The following is an 18,422-nucleotide window of genomic DNA, read 5'->3' on the forward strand; positions in this document are numbered from 1 at the left end:
CGAAAACTTGCATCTTTCTTCTTGTGACAGAGTGACTGTGCACCTGGGCAATAATAACTTTTAGAACTAAGGCAGTAGTTCTTTTTCACAAAACACAAAACTATTTGAAATTGTTTTGAAACTTTGTGTTTTTGACTTTGACCCGAAAGCATTTTTTTTTTAAAGGCAACAATGAAAACTGAATGATGTGACATTAGGAATGAACTGACGGACAAACTCATGAAGAACGGGATGGTTAAAATCCACCTGTCAAATATGAAAATATGGCACTCCAGACCCCAAATGAAGAATCGTGCGCAACAGAGGCTTACCTGTGTGGACAGGTAGTTGTATCCGGGCAGGTTGACTACAGCTCTTTTTCCTTGTAGTAGTGTTTCCCCATTGCAGAAACAAGTCACTCCCATTTCCTTGTTCTTCTTCTTCTTCTTCCAGTTTAACGGCAGCTTGCATCCATCGAAGTTGCATTACTGCCACCCTCTGCTGTTACTTCTTCTTCTTTCTTACATTTGTATTGGCGGTTGGCAAACAACTGAAAGGTGCATTACCGCCACTAACTGGTATGGAGTATGGTCTGGAACGACGCTCAAAAAAAAAAAAAAAAATAATAATAAAAAAAAAAAAAACAACTCAAATCCTTCCAAACAGGTTCCCCTCTTTTAAAAACCGAAATAAGGCCTGATAACTTTTACTTCCCGAGTCCTTTCGCAACAAATCAACAAGATCCAGTTCGATTTTTAGGTTACTGAGATTTTGAATCAATTGTCTCCTCTCAACCTGATACCTCTGACACTGCAACATGACATGTTCTATAGTTTCCTCTACCCCACAGTAATCACATTTTCCGGTACTATGTTTCCCTATCATGAATAATGTATTATTCAAGCCAGTATGTCCAAATCTCAGTCTGGATATGATCACCTCCTCCCTCCTAGTCCGTCCTGCGTTTCTCATTCCTCCCACCCTCCTTTGAATCTTATACAACCATCGTCCCTTCCTTTCCTCCCCTCACTGCTTTTGCCATCTTGCTCTCATACCTTGCCTTACCATACTCCTTATCTCTGCTTGGCCAAAACTAACAGCCATGTCAACCACCCCATGTTTTACGGCCTCCTTTGCAACTCTATCTGCCTTTTCATTCGCCCATACTCCATAGTGCGCTGGAACCCATAAAAACACAACTGCAAGTCCCATCATGTGTATCCGGAAAAGTGACTGCTGAATTTCCGCCAAAACATCTGCTCTACTATCTGAATGACTATGCTGTAGACTGACCAATGATGAACTTGAATCTGAACAAATGACAGCATGTAATGGTCTCACGTCTTCCACCCACTGAACAGCTAATAATATTGCGATCATTTCCCCAGTGTATACAGAAAGCCCATCACTAATCCTTTTACCCATTACCACCGAAAACTCTGGGACCACAACTGCAACACCGGTTTGACCGGTTGTGTTCTTTGAGGCGTCTGTATATATTTGAACATAACTATAATATTGGTCTCTGCTGTTACTTAGACTGCACTTAGCTCTTTAAATCCTCTTCAACAATCCCGTTCTTCTCAGAAACCGAAGAACCACTCCTTTCCTTTCATGACATCCTAGCCAGTCAACCACCTTTTCAAACTTGAGTTCCCCCCTAATTCCCAATTCTACCCTCATCATTCTCCTATGGTTATCATACCTTCTGCAGTTAATAAATACATGCTCAATTGTTTCCATAACACCACACCAATTACATTACACAGCCCCGTTAAATGTTTCCCCATCCTAAAAAGAGTGCCGTTCAGGAAACAATGCCCTGTTCTTATTCTACACATAACAATCTCCTCCCGCCTATTCATTCCCTTATTTCTTTTCATTTCTGCTGTATTTTGCACCCTATACAATTGGGTGGGCGGAGCTATCTGTAGCTTGTTTGTTTTCTTTTTGTTTACTTGAGAATAGCTTCTGTGAGTTTCATTTTTACTTTGCAATAGCTCTGAAGTGCTGAGAAATCTTACTTAAAATAACTGAGCTTACTCTTCCACATTATTCGGTAATTTACTGTGCATACCTTTCATTAATCAGCACAAATAAGGTTGTATAGTTGGCTTACAGATTATAGAAATAGTTCAAAAGAAATTTGAAGAAATACTGATTAAACAGCATTTATAACACACAACACCGAACTGAAAGCAGTATGGTGTAAGTAGATCTGCTTCTGTTGAAGGTGAAGGCACATTAAGAAAATCCTCATAGACCCAGAGCTTCTTTCTTCACTCTGCAGCCCAACAGAACATTTCCAGCTTCCACACACTCGGACACACATCTTGCTAAAATAGAAAAGTTATTATGAGAACAAATCAAATAAAAACATACTACAGCATCAAACAGTGTTTAAAAGAATATTTTATTTGTTGTTCTCATGGGTACGACCATTCTGAGCAAGGAGTGTCTGTGTCTAACAGACACTACATATAAGATCTTATATGTAAAAAATTTTTTGCAGCCAACATGAAAATGGTAAATGAAGTTTTGTCTATGACTTTATTACTGATGCTCATCAGTAAAACTCTCAGGCAGACCCACTATTTTCATCATCAACACATTCCATTTGTTTTGCAGTTTTACAGCAGGACCGTGCTGGAAAAAGCTGCACAGTTGATGAATGACCTCTTTTTAGTTTCAAAGAGACATGAGGGATACTTCCCAAAGTCTGACCTGCATCGATCCATCCGCTCAGTGTCCATGGTTACCATATTTACTGCAGAAGCTGCTGTGAATTAAACAGCTGACACTGCGATAATTAATGGGAGATATGAGTGTTTTTGTTTTTAATGATAAAAGAATTTTGTGACTTGGTTAACTGAAGTTAACTTATAGTTAGGAGTGTCATAGATAACTCTCATGTGATCTGTGTCCTTGGAAATCTGGACTCGTGTGGACTGTTAAGAACTACACACAGAAATAGGCTATTACTGAAATACACATGCTATATTATGAACTATGATATAAATATGGTGGTATTTACATTATTTACACTTCTTCCTTCAATTATTATTTAATAAAGCAGGCAAGGAGTGATTAAATATTATCATGCGCATCTTTTGTTCAGAACCAGTTTTCTTCAGTTAGCCCCCCGGCAGAGTTTTACAACCAGTTAAAACTGGTGGGGAGAAGCTGCTTGTTTTGCAGGCCCTGAGCTAAGAGGTGGCCATGATGGATATCAAGCGCTGGTTATGGTCTTTAAGCTGCCCCGCACATTTTATACTGATATGTCTGCAGGTTTCTAAGTAATTAATCAATCAGTAAGACACTAAAGCTTCTATTAATCCCAAATAAAAATCAAACTCATCTCAGGGAGTAGGCCACAGCTGCACCTTATAACCAACCTCTGATTGGAGAGCTAGGGGAAAGTTGAATGTTCGTGCTGCGTTCACAGACACCATGCAGAAACAGAACATCTACAAAATCTAACACACTACACATGCACTGGTAACATCATCCCCTAACTTCAGTATTATAACTTCCCACAGTATCAACAAATAATTTTTAGTCATGGGAGAAAAAAAAAGTACACTCATGTCAGAAAGGGTCATGTAGGAGGAAGTAGAGCATGTTTTTGATCTGATACATTTTTACAACTGGCGACCTTCCTGACATAACCCCAAAGGCAATTTGTGCCTCCAGCTAGAAATGAACTAGCCTTCAGCTCGCTAAGTGCATGTGTAAACCACTACATTATGGAGCCATCAGTTATAAAATTTAAATTCATTTCAATCCATTTTCTTCTGCTTTTCTGTGGCTGCTTCACGAGGGCAAAACCCCAAGCAGAAAATCCCAGAACGTCCTCTCCAGAGCCAGCTCCTGCAGCTTATTTGGGGTAACACAGAGAGGTTCCCAGGCCAGCTGAGAGATATAGTATGTCCAGCCTGTCCTGGTTTTACCCTGGGGGCTCCTTCCAGTAAAACATGCCTGGAAGCATGCCTTCCACCTCCCACTCCTCCAGTCTCACAAACGGCTTTCTGTGCTGGGCTATTCAGACAGTCAGCACTGTCCCCCGACACCCTACCCCTGCCTGTCCACCTCACCAATCTGAGCCACAGCCTGAGTAACCCTCAACAATCAGGCCACTCACAGATGGACTCTATTCAGACCAAGTCTTTTCTTTGCACTACTTCCGAGCACTTTGCGACTATTTTGTTCTCTAGTGAGTGCCTTTCTCTTATTCTTGTATATATTTCTACTGTTTGCTATTTATTCCTGCTGTCTATATCTATATCTATATTTTTTTCCAGCACGGTTGGTGTGGAGAACACACAATTTTGTTGAACATGTACAATGACATTAAAGAGCTATTCTATTCTATTGTATATTTTTTAAATTGTCAGAAGGCTTAATAAATGCTTAGTTTACAAACAATTAGAATTTTTTGGCAATTATTTCATGGCTCAGACTTTAAAGGGTTAAATATTGACAACTAAACAACCGTAAAAGCACTCATGTCAGAGACAAGTTTGTTGAAGAAAACTCGGCAGTGAGTTTCAGTTTACCCCAGCAACTGAAAAGTGAAAACAGTCCTCAGAGCTTTGCTGTTGCAGCAGTCAGGCTGAAGATAGTTTTGTGTCACCAGATCTTAAAATCTGGGTTGCAAAAACCTTAACTTACCTTTTCTGTGTTCAGATCTGCAGTTCTACTCAGTAAACAAAGCTTGGAGGGATGTATTGCAGCCCTGTCAGAAAGAGAATTTCTCCTTGGTTGAAATCTGCAATGACACAGTGGGTGTTGAAGCTAAAAATCTGCTGCCAAAAAAACAGACTCACACACAGGGGTGTGGGTCGGCCTGGAACGATCCATTTCTGACAGCAGTCCCAAATGGAAATTGATTTCAGGGTCAAACATTTCATATTCTCAGTGGAACAACAGTGAACTTCTTAAACAACCTCTGTGGAAAGACCATCTCAGTTAATGAGACAAAAGAAATCAACTGACTGGATGCAAACTGCCATGAAAAACTGCCATTCTTCTGTCAAAGTGGCTGTTTCGCTTAACATTAGGTCAGGATGTTTCTTTCTCCAGTTGCCAGGTCTGAACAACAAGCCTTGCTCTACTGAAGCACCTATGCTGATGCAAGTGTATGTACTGAAGCTGTTTTTCAGTTTCAAAGCAGAAACTTGTAACTTTATGTTCACTTTATGTTCCTAACAAAGAATGTATCCAAACTAAAAACTCTGTTATTCGTTTTCATCATTTCAAATTCACATTTGTGTTTTTGGTGCTTTGCATTCACATCAGAGATGACAACAACAGTAATTGCTAATAAATCAGTTAAGAACAGGACTACTTCTCCCTTGTCACAGTGAGATGAGATCCCTGAGGAAACAGATGAATGACCTGACAAACCCAGTGTGTTTATCTCTCTTTAGGCTACTGTTCTGTTTCCCAGGAAAACTATTTTGGATATCATTATTTTGAATACTTTGCATTATTGTAGAGTCTTTACCTTAAATGACAAAGCACCTTAAGGCAACTGATGTTGTGATTTGGCTCTATGTAATTAAATTGAACTGAAAATTGAATTTGTGACAGATGTCATGATCCTGGGTTAGTTTACCCAAGATCTGGTTGTGTTATTTAATTATCAAATTGGATTTGCATTCTTGCATTCTTTAGCAGATTGTTCTGTTCCTAACTGACTTAAAGTTTAAATCTGGTGTGTTCACCTCTGTTGTGAACTTCACTCAAAGTTTATATTAACAAAACCAAACTGATGCAGATCTCCTTAGAAGAATACACAGTCACAAGACAAAATGAAAACAGACTGTTCAAAGTGAAAGTAGAGCAGCTAAAAGCTATTAAACACCAACAATGTTGGGCCTGTTGCAAAATTTGAATGCATATGCGATGAAGTCACAGGTCTTGTTGAAGCACTAAACATAAATTATTGTTTGCTTGAATATCAGCCTAGCTCTATTCATCATTTTTCAGTCTTTTTTTGTCAACTTTTTGTGCTACTTTTTGAAGAAACAATCAGATTGCTTATTATTGTTTAGAGTAAATGTATTTGTTTGTTACTCAAGTAACCAAACATCCATCTAACAGTTCAGGAGAGGCATGCTTCAGCAGGTTCTTAGGTAGCTGTTTACAAAATGTTCTATCCTATCCAAAAAATTCTTTGCAGTTTTACATCGAGAAAAATTTATTGTACTACGTACCATAAACCCACCATTATTAATCTATGATATTCCAACTGGATCTTTCTGTTTTAAATTCAGAGTATTTATTTATTTAGTCATACTTTGAGAATCACCCTGTTGTGTTACTGGGGAGAAAAGCGTAAGGTGTGAGAGACTACAGCATTACACAAGCAGCACATTTTGGCAACATCACTAGATTTAATAAATCTACTGATGTCCTGTATACCTTTAGTTGAATCCTAAACTTAACTAATTCACAAGTAGAGATTTATTTATTTATTTTTATTAAAGATTTCATGAGCTGTTTTGTCAGTAGTGTTTGGATGTGAAATATAAATGCTTTTTGAAAAAAAATTGTGTTGTTATAATTTAATATAAATATTTGGTTAAAAATAAGTAAAGGAATACATATTTAATTATTTACAATTAATCTTTTGGTAAAACAGCATATTTGTTTTTCTGTCAAACTGAAGAAACTTAAATCTTTGTATGTTGTGTGTATTCAGCTGAATTTTTCTAGAAAAAACGCGTTAAAAGAAGTTCCACAGTAATGGAAAGAAACAACGATTGTGTGCTCTGTGGATTGGGTCACAGTGAGATGCAGAGGTACAGGGTGGGCCATTTATATGGATACACCGTAATAAAATGGGAATGGTTGGTGATATTAAAGTCATGTTTGTGGCACATTAGTATATGTGAGGGGGCAAACTCCTCAAGATGGGTGGTGACCATGGTGGCCATTTAGAAGTCGGCCATCTTGGATACAACTTTTGTTTTTTCAATAGGAAGAGGGCCATGTGACACATCAAACTTATTGGTAATGTCACAAGAAAAACAACGGTGTGCTTGGTTTCAACGTAACTTTATTCTTTCATGAGTTATTTACAAGTTTCTCTTTGTTCACCGCCATTGACATGTCGAAGAAGTTAACACGTGAGGAGCGGATCGAAATTGTGTTGATATCTGGTGAACTCAGTAACCTGGTCATTGCAGCAGATTTCAATGCAAGACACCCTACGAGACCACCCATCTCCCATGCTACAGTTAGCAAACTGCTTGCTAAGTTTCGTGAAACTGGTTCAGTGTTGGATTTGCCAAAATGTGGACGCAAGAAAACTGTCACTAATGAAGAAACATCAATGGCTGTCCTAGCTTCATTCAGCAAGAGCCCACAGCGTAGCACTCGCCACATGTCACTGGAGAGTGGCATTAGTCGAACATCCCTTCGGCAGATATTAGCTACTCACAAATGGCACCCTTACAAACTCCAGCTACTGCAGCATCTCAACGAGGATGACCCAGATCGGCTCACAGAATTTGCAGAATGGGCAAAACAAAAATTGGAACAGGACCCTCAGTTCACGCAGAAGATTTTGTTCAGTGATGAGGCAAACTTTTATGTGAATGGTGAAGTTAACAAACAAAACCACCGCTATTGGTCTGACACTAACCCACATTGGATGGATCCCTCCAAGACTGTTGGAACAACAAAAGTGATGGTTTGGTGTGGTATATGGGGTACAACGATAGTGGGTCCATTCTTCATCAATGGAAACCTCAAGGCCACTGGATATTTGAAATTGCTACATGATGATGTGTTTCCCTCTTTGTGCACTGAAGCTGGCACGTTCCCTGCGTTTTTCCAGCCCCTTCATTTCAGGGGCTCAAAAGTATTTGGACAAAATTAAAAACTGAGAATAAAATGTTCATTTCAAATACTTGAAAACCCTTTGCGGGCAATGGCAGCCTAAAGGACATCACCAGATGCAGAAAATGAAAACAGTTTCCTAATGTTTCTTCCCTTCTGCATTTCAAGATAAACATGTTCATATTTCTCGGTCCACTGGAATAATATAGAGGCTCTACTTTTTATTTACCCATTGCCATGGTGCATTACCTTACCAATTTGCCTTTCTGGAACTGAAAACTCAGAGCTGCCGATACGCAGGTTGTCCAACACAGAGCTGAAAACAGTTCCTGTAACCAGCAAGGGCCCTGCAATCCTTGATCAGTCTTCAGATGCACCCTCACCCTCGCTTTCTACTCGCACACAGGATGTACTTGGTGGCTTAAGGGAAAGTAATAGAGGAAAATAGGTACATACACACACATGAAATTCTTAAGTCGTTAATACTGCAGACACCCATCAATTAATAATAACCATTAGTACATAATTTAACATAGCACAGCTTCAGTTTAAATGTTTAAATTATGAGTCAAAAACCTCCAACTCTGGATTATATTTTGTCAGTTAAATCCTGTTTTTTAGCTTTGACACGGTTGTACACAGAGTAGTGCAGACGCTGAATAAGTACTATCTGAAAAAAAAGGGAAGTGCAGTACAGAACAATGTAACTCAACCCGGTTTTCTGTCTGATGCTGAAAGATAGCAAAGTCAGCTACACTATTTTGAATCACACTCGTACACCATAATGTTGTACAGGGTATCATTTTCATGTGCAAATCACCTAAACACCATGTCAAAATCTCATTTGGCTTTCTAAAAACAGCTATAAATTCATCTATTTAGACAGGCATTTAAGTAAATTTTTGTGTTTTGTGTTGTATTACGTAATTCGGGTATGTTCATTTTGACAGATTTTTATAACCTCTGTAAAGCAGAGCATAAGCATAGACTTATGGAAATAAAGTTGCCTCAAAAGGGTTGCAAAAACTACGATATGATCCACAAGTGTAAACTAAGATTTACAAATATGTATAACTTTTGTGTGTAACTTTTGAGGATTCACAAGTGCGTGCTTCAATCGCAACGTCAATCCACACACAAATACAAGGCAATTTGTTCAGCTACGAAGTTTACATTTGCAGATGATGGCAGAGTTAAATTTGCCTCAAAACCCCACGTGACCCAAGGGACTGAGCTAGGGGCGACAATGGAGCTGAAATTTCGGATGAAGTGCCGATAGAAATTGGCAAAGCCCAGGAAACTCTGCAGTTGCTTAAGGCTGGAGGGCTGAGGCCACTGGGTCACGGCTTGGACCTTCTGCTGGTCCATGGACAGACCATCAGAGGAGATAGTGAAGCCGGGGAAGGTGGTGGACCGTTGATGGCGATTCTTGATAGTGACTTTATTCAAGCCTCGATAGTCTATACAGGGGTGGAGCCTGCCATCCTTCTTCTTGACGAAACAGAATCCAGCAGCAGGAGGGGAGGTGGAAGGCCGAATGAAGCCCTGCTGGAGAGACTCAGCAACATACTCGTCCATGGCCTTATTCTCCTCAGGGGACAGGGAGGACAGGCGACCACGAGGGGGCACCGCTTCCGGGAGGAGTTCGATGGCCATGTTGTAAGAATGATGAGGAGGTAGGGTGGAGGCTCGCTTCTTACTGAAGACTTCAGAGGGGTCGTGGTAAGCCGGACGGATCTTATCCAGATCAGTGGTCTGGAACCAGTCTGGAACTGGATCAAATAGGGTTGAAGGGGGTGCCCATCTACTGAAGTAACCGGGAGGAAATGGTCGACAGGTGTTAAAGGAATGTGAAGTCGAGAGGCTAGGTTTTTGTCAACGTTTTCGGCTGCTCCGGTATCCAAGAGAGCCATCCATGAAAACTGTTGGTGTTTCAGGTGAAACATTACTGGTAGCTGAAAACGAGAGGGGTCGGAGGAGCGTGAGGGGCCAGGCGGAACTCCCCTGCAGTCTACGTGGCTTCGTCGTTTCCCGGACGTAGCGGGCACTGGGGACGGCGGTGTTGGGCTAATCCACAGTAAGCGCAGAGACCCGCACGGTAGCGTCTCTCTCGCTCTTCCTTGGGTAACGTTCCCAGCTACATAGGCTCCTCGCTGGAAATATTGCTCGGGCTAGCAGCTGCCCCTTCAGAGGAGGGAGGAGGCGGCAAAGACGTGGCTCTCTGAGGCTGGAAGGGTTTAAAGCCCCGAGGAGTGAGATGAGGTCATGACATAACTCGTTGGTCGATCTTCAGGGTGAGGCCCACGGCCTCATCCAGAGTTTTGGTGGCCTCTCGACCAGTCATCTCATCTCGGCTGTATTCAGCCAACCCCTCCATAAAAATGGAGCGGAGAGAAGCATTGACCAAATTTAGCTTAGCGGCCAGAGTGCGGAACTGTGAGGCAAACAGACGGGTCGATTGCCCTGGCGTAAATGAAGCAGCTGTGACTCCATTTCCACTTTACTGCCTGGGGAAATAAAAGTCTTCTTTAATTCCTCCACCAACAGGGCATTATCATTTCATGATTTATTATTGTAGAGAGCCGCAGCCCACTCCTGGGCCTAACCAGACAAGAGAGAAGTTAACATTGCGACTTTTGCGCGGGCGGTGGCATATTTAGTGGGCTGAAATTCAAACAGCATATCCAGAGTGGCAAGCAAGCCATCGGGGCGGCCATCAACTCTATTCCACTTATCTGGCAGTCCGATCTGGGGTTCCGCGCTCACTGGGGTTGACTGACGCTGCAGCGTGGTGACGGAAGCGGAAAGTTGAATGATTGTTTCGGTGAGAGATTTGTGTTTTGTGCTCTGCCGATCCCCCACACCGCGAAGATATACTACTTCGGATTTCAGCCGTTCGAATTCTGCTGGGTCTATGATTGGCTCAGACATCCTGTCACGATTGGGAAAACACACACGAATTATACACGTTAATTCGGGGCGCCCGTGTAGCGTGCTGGCTAGATCAAAACGCAGTGAAGGTTAGCGATGGGTTGGGACAGGCATGCGGTTACGCAGAATGCGTCTTCAGAACCGATGTTACAGGAGAACAACGGATGGAGCCGGGATGAGAGATGAGAGAGTTAAGAGAGGTAACACTCACAGTCACTGAAGCAGACGGAAGCTGACGTCGGCAGGGATATGGAGCTCCTGGCATGAGGGAAACGATGTCTGAGCAGAGAACAGGTGGGTGGTTTCTCTCTTTTTAAAAGCCCATCCCCGTGGTCAGCTGACCACTATGTGACACTAATATATCTAAACCAGGGCTGGGTATTGTCACTGATTTCTAAAATCGATTCAATTCTGATTCACAAGGTTCCGATACGATTCAATCCACGATTCAATTCGATCACTTCGATTTAAATCAAGGAAATTTCGCCTCAGACAGTCAGAAATATTATAATTCTGATCACGTATCAGTACATATCCATATTTTTATATCTATAAAAAGAAAGCTGACACTTGTGAAACTTTATCAGACGTGTAAGCATCACAGCAGATGCCTTTGTGTCAAAGTAACTGAGGATAAAACACAGAAAAACATCAAGGAGATTTTCCTGGCCTGGTTTTTTATAGCAGATAACAACCTTAAAAATATTCTGCAGTAGAACAAAAACTGAAAAAAACCATGAATCAACATATAAACATTACCTGATGTTGCTGAAGTTAAGCAGAGCGAAATTACAGAGGTTTAATTACAGACACAGCTAAGCATTTTGCAGTTTCGCATAATTTTAAAAAGTTTAAATTTCTTCAGTATTGAACAGCAGAAATTAGACTTTCTTGTCGGAAGTCAGTTAAATAAAAAAACAAAAAAAAAACCAAAAATGCCAAATAAGCGAAGAAATAATGCAGAAAAGAAAGATTTTTAGACTGTTCTTGAAGTACACTGAGAGAGAGAGAGAGAGGGCTGTGCATGAGCAAAACAGCAAACGTAACAAGGAATTTGTGACCTTCTTTTCCTGCTGGTTCAGTCAAATTTGGTTGGAGAGAGCTGAAGCCTACAGCTTCAGAATCTGTCGGCTTTCTGCCCCGACCATGTCCGTGTATGTGCTGTCGGCTGAGAAAGCCGACAGCTCACAGATTCTGATGCGTTGGCAGGTCCGTGCTTTGTGTTTACGTCTTTGTGCAGAATCCGTGTACCTGCTCTCATTTGCGTTTTTAGCTGTTTGGTGGTTGTCAAAATTTTGTGAGGTTTAACCATAGATTCTGGCGTTTCAGGCAAAATAAATTTATATTTAAAAATCGATTCAGGGTTTTAATGAATCGATATCACGTTATTCAAGATAGAATTGATTTTAATCTGAAAATCGATAATCAAAACCCACTCCTAATCTAAACTATATTTGAACAGATGGACCATCATGGCTGATGACGCAAGCCATCTGGAGGTGAGGTAAGGACCCGAATGCAGGCAGAGGTTGTGATGAGAACAAGCTTCATTCACAGGGAGCGCAGGATGCGACAGGAATGGAGATGGCATACACAGAAACTCAGGAAACTCTAAACCGGGAAAACTAACGAAACCGAACTGGAATCTTTATCCATAGGGAGACATGGAGAGAGAAACTTCAGGGAGAAATGCAGGGAAGAAACGCAGGGATGAAACATAGAACACAAAGAGTGGGAACACGGCACCAGAACTAACATCCCAATATAACCACAGACACACAGAGGGAGACACAGAGGGCAATTATACGAGGGGAACCGATTAAATACACAGGGAACTAAACAGAGAATCCAGGAAACCTAAACGAGAACACTGGACACTGTGGAATAAACTAAGAGCAACAAAGAGAACCTCAAACATTAATCATAATACAAAATCATAAAGACACAAGGAACTCAATACGCTGGGTCGAGAGACCCAGGATCCTGGCATGGACTTAATATTATAAGTGCTCTTTAAATGACCTTACCTCCTTCATGAATTTGTTATGCTCAGATATTCAGTGCGTTATGGCAGCACAAAGCATTCAAAAGCTACTGCTGTTTGAACACAGAAAGAAAAATCAACTCCACCTACATTTGAACATGTGTGCTTCACACTTCCGTAACTCCTTGGCCATTTGGGCTAATGAGAAATTTCAAGTGGTTACTGAAAGATGAGAAGACGAGGTTCACGAAATGTTATCATGGAAATGCCCAAGCAATGATGATCCAGTCACAAGTAAGAATTGTTGACACATGCACCAGAGAGAGTCAGATGTGGAGAAGTGTCAACTGCAGAATTTTGAAAAAAGTTCTACTGAATATTGAGAGAATATGTCGAGAAAAAGAGAAAGAAGGAGAAAACCTTCCAGAAGGTTCATTTTCCTGGTTTGTCACCCAGGAAAATGACCTGGGTGACAAACCAAGTTTTTCTGGAGAAGATTCATGTAGACTAAGTTTGCGCTTTCTGTGAATTGTTTCTCTTACTGTATTCATATCCCTATAAACCTTTACATGTTTTGTCACCTTACAAGCACAAACTTAAGTATTTTTATTGAGATTTTTTATGATAGACCAAAACAAAGTAGCACATAATTGTGAAGTTGTACAAACATGATACATGGTTTTCAAAATTTTACTCAAATACAAATCTAGAAATAAACTCTGTCTCTAGCCTCTATGTATGAAAGGCTTATTTTATTATTATTACCTGCCTTACCTTTACTTTTATTCATAACTAATGCATGTCTTTCTTTTAGACTGGTTTCTGCTGAACAGACATCCTCCTCCTCTGTATTGGAAAGGAGTGTCACCCAAGGTCAGACTTGGCAACAGAAGCTGCTAGGAATGCTGTTCACAGCCCGTCACCATGCTGTTGCTGGAAAGCTGATGAAGACCCTGATGTGGTCCCGCAGCCACCAAGGTTTACCACAAAAAGAACGCCCTGGTGTACAGCCATCTCTAAAGTCTGGATTGCCATCATCAAGTGAAATATTTTGACATTTTTTTTGACGGTGATGTCCTCCGTTCCTCTTGACCGTCTACACTGCAGACTTCTCCCACAACTCCACCCAGTGCTTTCTGCAGAAGTTCTCTGATGACTCTGCAATAGTCGGCCTCATCACTGATGGAGACAACAAGGAGTCCAGAGGACTGACCCAAGGCTTTGTAGACTGGTGCCAGCTGAACTACCTCCAGATCAAAACCAGTAAAACCAAGGAGCTGGTGGTAGACCGCCGCAGGCACAAACATCCTCCACTGCAACCACTGAACATCCAAGGTATGGACATTGAGACTGTGGACAGCTATAGGTACCTTGGTGTTCATCTGAACAACAAACTGGACTGGACTCATAATTCCAACGCCCTCTACAGGAAAGGGCAGAGCAGGCTGTACCTGCTGCGGAGAATCAGGTCTTTTGGAGTGGAGGGCCCAACCCTGAAGACCTTCTATGACTCTGTGGTGGCCTCAGCCATCTTTTATGGCGTGGTCTTCTGGGGTGGCAACATCTCTGCCGGGGACAGGAAGGGACTGTACAGGCTCATCCGCAGGGCCAGCTCTGTTCTAGGATGCCCTCTGGACCCAGAGATGGCAGTGAGTGACAGGAGAATGGTGGCTAAGCTGTCATCCCTGTTGGACAACATCTCCCACCCCATGCAGGAGACTCTAACAGCACTGAGCATCTCCTTCAGTGGCTGTGGCACCCACGGTGTGGGACGGAGAGATTTCCACAACAAAGACTTCAACTGATCAGACACACACAAACCCACACATGTTCAATAAGACTAAGTGCAATACTCTTTTACTCAGTTGTATATAGAATTTGTATTCTATTTTTATCCTATTGTATATTTCATTCAATTTTATTCTACTGTATATAGTATTTTATTTTATTTTTATTCTATTCTGTATAGTTGTGTACAGTATTTTATTCTTATTGTATTCTAATTTTTGCTATATAACTTTTGCACTGTCCACTTCCTGCTGTGACAAAACAAATTTCCCACGTGTGGGACTAATAAAGGTTATCTTATCTTATCCTAAAATGTTGTGTACAAACACAAAGAAAAATGCAGCAAGAATTGATTACAACTGCTACATGGGAGGAGTGGAAACATAGGACCACATGATGGGGACTCACTCAGTCCACTGTAAAACCATCAGGTGTTACATTATGGCATAGGTGTCAAACTCTGGCCTGCGGGCCAAATTTGGCCCGCAGCCTAATTACATTTGGCCCGCGAAGCCATACCAAATTACTATTAGAGCTGGCCTACTGGTATTATACAGCTAATATATATATTGTTTAGTATTAAGCTTTGCTTGTTCCATATTCAGTTTTTCAGCAAAACTTGTTTGAGTCCATAAGAAAAGATTAATTCTTAAATCTGGAGGAAGATTTATTTTTCAATAAATATTAACGTTAGCCCGCGACTTTGTTCCAGTTTTGAATTTTGGCCCACTGTGTATTTGAGTTTGACACCCCTGCATTATGGTGTTCCAGCATTATCTTGACATTGTTGTGACCAACAGCTACATAACCAGTTCCAGGAGGACGTGTTTGCTCATCTCCCAAGATGTTTCACTGATGCCACCCAGCTCTATCAATTTCCCTGTCCCCAAAACATCAGCGAAGGACAGTCAAAGGCAAACATGGACACCCAAGGAAGACAAAAGTGCACTCTGCGCAAAAGGAAAACTTCCCAGCAGTGTGAGCAGTGCTATGTCGATATCTGTCTCCAGCTGAACAGCAACTGCTTTAGAATCTACCACACAGGCACACAAAGGTCTGCACATTTGTAGCATAAAAGGGACAATACATGCAAGAATGAGTGAGCAAGGGTCAAAAACGTTTTTGTACATATGAATTATAGTTGATGTTGTGCTACATTTAGTTCACGCTGAATATCAGTTTCCCCTTAATTATAAATCTGAAAAAACAAAGTCTGTTTTTTGTTGTTTTTTTACTTGTCATAACAACACAGTAATGTAAAAAGACAACCAGATACTGAAAACTGAGATTATTCTGAAAAAAACAAAAATTATTCACTCAAAATATGATTTTAGATCCTTTTACAGACAAAATTACCAAATAAGTCCAGGTGGCCTGTATGATACTTGTCAAACAAAGGGTTAATATGGTTATGTTTGAGTTTTGACGCTCAAAACAGACAAACCTTTGACAGAAGCCAAATGTATCTGGAGATAGAGATTTTGATTGGAGACCCTTTAACAAGTGTTCACTGTTAAAACAGATATCTAGAATTAATTTCAATAGGGAACCTCCCTACACACCAGGCTCTGTGTTGTGTTGTTTTGTGCTGAACTGGGGTGTAGAGTACGACAAGTTGGACACAGGTGTTCAATTTGTGCCTCAGACTGAAACAGGTCTGAGACCGCCCCAACTCTGTTGCTCTGGTTCCTTCAGAGCAAAGAACTCGAGTTTGTGTGCAGGATACTTTGGCTTTGCTGGACTCAAAGCTCTGCTGGTGAAGGCTATGACCCTCTTGCCTGCAGTGAGCCGCAGGGAAAGGTGGATTTTAATTAGGGCAGTATAAGTCTCTCTCTGTGGTCCGGCCTTTATTTTCCCATCTCTTTTCCTCCAAGAATTTGTACCTTATGCCCAGTGTAAACAGCAGGGTCCACCGTCTCATCCATATCATACCGTTCAGTGCTCCCAATCTCTAACAGGGAAGTGTACCAATCCGAATGAGTCTCCTTGACCTGGAGAAGGAACTGCTGGCCATAGGCTGCTTGGAGGTGGCTTCTGGAGAAACAGAGGAGCGATACTCTGAGTTAGTGACAGTAAAAGTTGCCACATGCGGTTTCCCCAACAATTTCAGGTTGATGAGCAGCACACCATGGTGGGTGACAGTCTGGCCTGCTGCACTTTCTATGGGTATCTTACAGGGCTGTAGCTTTTGATTTTGGGGTGGTTGATGAGTAATACTGGTTATCTGGGAGCCAGAGTCGATGAGTGCCCTGCATTTCATTCCACTGACTTCCACTTCCACCTCATTCCTGGGATCCACCAAGAGAGTGCACACTCCTCCATCCATGGTTTTGTTCACCTGCAGTGTGTGAACTTGCTGCTCACCCATGGTTGCCCCAGTAACCATGGGCTCTAGCTGTTTAAAGACGCATGTTCCCCTCCACAGGAATCACAGGCTGAGGATGGTGAGCCCAAGCCTGATCAAGACCCAGGAAGACCCTGCAGATGGCAAATGAGTGCAGGGAAGCTCAAGAGTCATGGGTACAACAGCTGGTGACATATGTTGCAACTCAACGGTCAGTCCATTCTTTCGAGGGTCTGCTTGCAGCATCAGGCGGACTTAGCAGGGTGGTTTCGGGGGCAGGTGTGGAATATGGACAGCTGGTGCAGACTTGGGAGTGAGGCGGAGCAGCCAGCGTTGGGTAAGTAGGGTTGATTGATTTGTTCATGGTTTGCTGCTGTGTAATTTGCGTCTCTGGGTCGTTGGGACGTGGAACACTCGTGGGTGCCAGTATGGCAGTAAGTAAGTAAGTAAGTAAGTAAAATTGATTTATATAGTGCTTTTCACAGATAAAAATCACAAAGTGCTTTACAACACAGGAAATGGGAATATAAAAACAATATAACAGTAAATAAAACAATGTAAAACAATAAAACTATAAAAACAGCATAAGAAGAAATTAATCAAATGCTTTTCTAAATAAAAATGTCTTCAGCTGTTTCTTAAAAGAATCAATGGAGTCCGTGCAGCGAAGAGACAGAGGGAGAGAATTCCACAACCGTGGTGCCACAGTCTGAAAGGCCCGATCACCAAGAGTTTTAAAACGAGTGCGCGGTACCACCAGCAGTCTCTGATCTAATGACCTTAAAGCCCGAGAAGATGTATGTGGTTTCAGCAGGTCAGATAAATATTGAGGAGCCTGACCATGTAGGGCCCTAAAGGTTAGAACTAAAATTTTAAAATGAAACCTAAAATTTACAGGCAACCAGTGAAGGGAGGCCAAGACTGGAGTGATATGCGATCTTCTCTTCGTGCCTGTTAAGAGATGTGCTGCAGCATTCTGCACAGTCTGAAGACGATTTAAGGCTGATTTGTTAAAACAAGTAAAAAGGCCATTACAATAGTCTAAATGAGAAGAAATAAAAGCATGAATAATCATCTCAAGTTCAAGTTTTGATACCATTAGTCTTAGTTTAGAAATATTCCGTAAATGATAAAAACAGTTTCGGACCAGCTGCTTAGAATGCTGCTCGAGTGACATCGAGCTGTCAAATATGACACCGAGGTTTCTAAGGCTTGATTTTACATAAGGGTCTAAGAAGCTGATATGCTGTCTAATTTCTGGGACCATGTGGTCTGGAGCTATAATTAGAGTTTCTGTTTTATCAGAGTTTAGTTGGAGAAAATTGTCATATAACCATTTGTTGATTTCTGTCAGGTAATTACTTAAATTAGACAATTTATAAAACTCAGACATTTTGAAGGAACAGTATAGTTGGATGTCGTCAGCATAGAGATGATAGGAGATATATTTATAGCGCTTAATAATTTGGCCTAGGGGAAATACATAAAGTAAAAAGAGAATTGGACCCAGGACAGATCCCTGAGGTACCCCACACGGCAAAACTGTTG

At 41.4% G+C, this 18,422-nt stretch overlaps 2 protein-coding genes across 3 annotated transcripts in view; one reads left to right on the forward strand and one right to left on the reverse strand.

Moving 5' to 3' along the window:
• The window catches only part of LOC146374089 (von Willebrand factor A domain-containing protein 5A-like), a 42,204-nt gene extending 41,744 nt beyond the window's left edge, over positions 1-460 (reverse strand). For both annotated transcript variants that reach the window (XR_014802264.1, XR_014802263.1), the window contains exon 1: positions 312-460. The gene's annotated coding sequence lies outside the window, so the exon portion shown is untranslated. The remainder of the gene's footprint in view (positions 1-311) is intronic.
• An 8,767-nt stretch (positions 461-9,227) lies between these two features.
• LOC146374091 (uncharacterized) lies at positions 9,228-15,676 on the forward strand. The gene is made up of 2 exons (XM_084951563.1): positions 9,228-12,262; positions 13,557-15,676. Exon 2 carries the CDS (start codon positions 14,080-14,082, stop codon positions 14,545-14,547), a length of 468 nt encoding a protein of 155 aa, XP_084807689.1. The 5' UTR covers positions 9,228-12,262; positions 13,557-14,079; the 3' UTR covers positions 14,548-15,676.
• Positions 15,677-18,422: the final 2,746 nt, after the last annotated feature.

The sequence above is a fragment of the Perissodus microlepis genome, chromosome 14, assembly GCF_051167445.1.
Source record: "Perissodus microlepis isolate ML-2025 ecotype Zambia chromosome 14, ASM5116744v1, whole genome shotgun sequence".
Lineage (NCBI taxonomy): Eukaryota > Metazoa > Chordata > Actinopteri > Cichliformes > Cichlidae > Perissodus > Perissodus microlepis.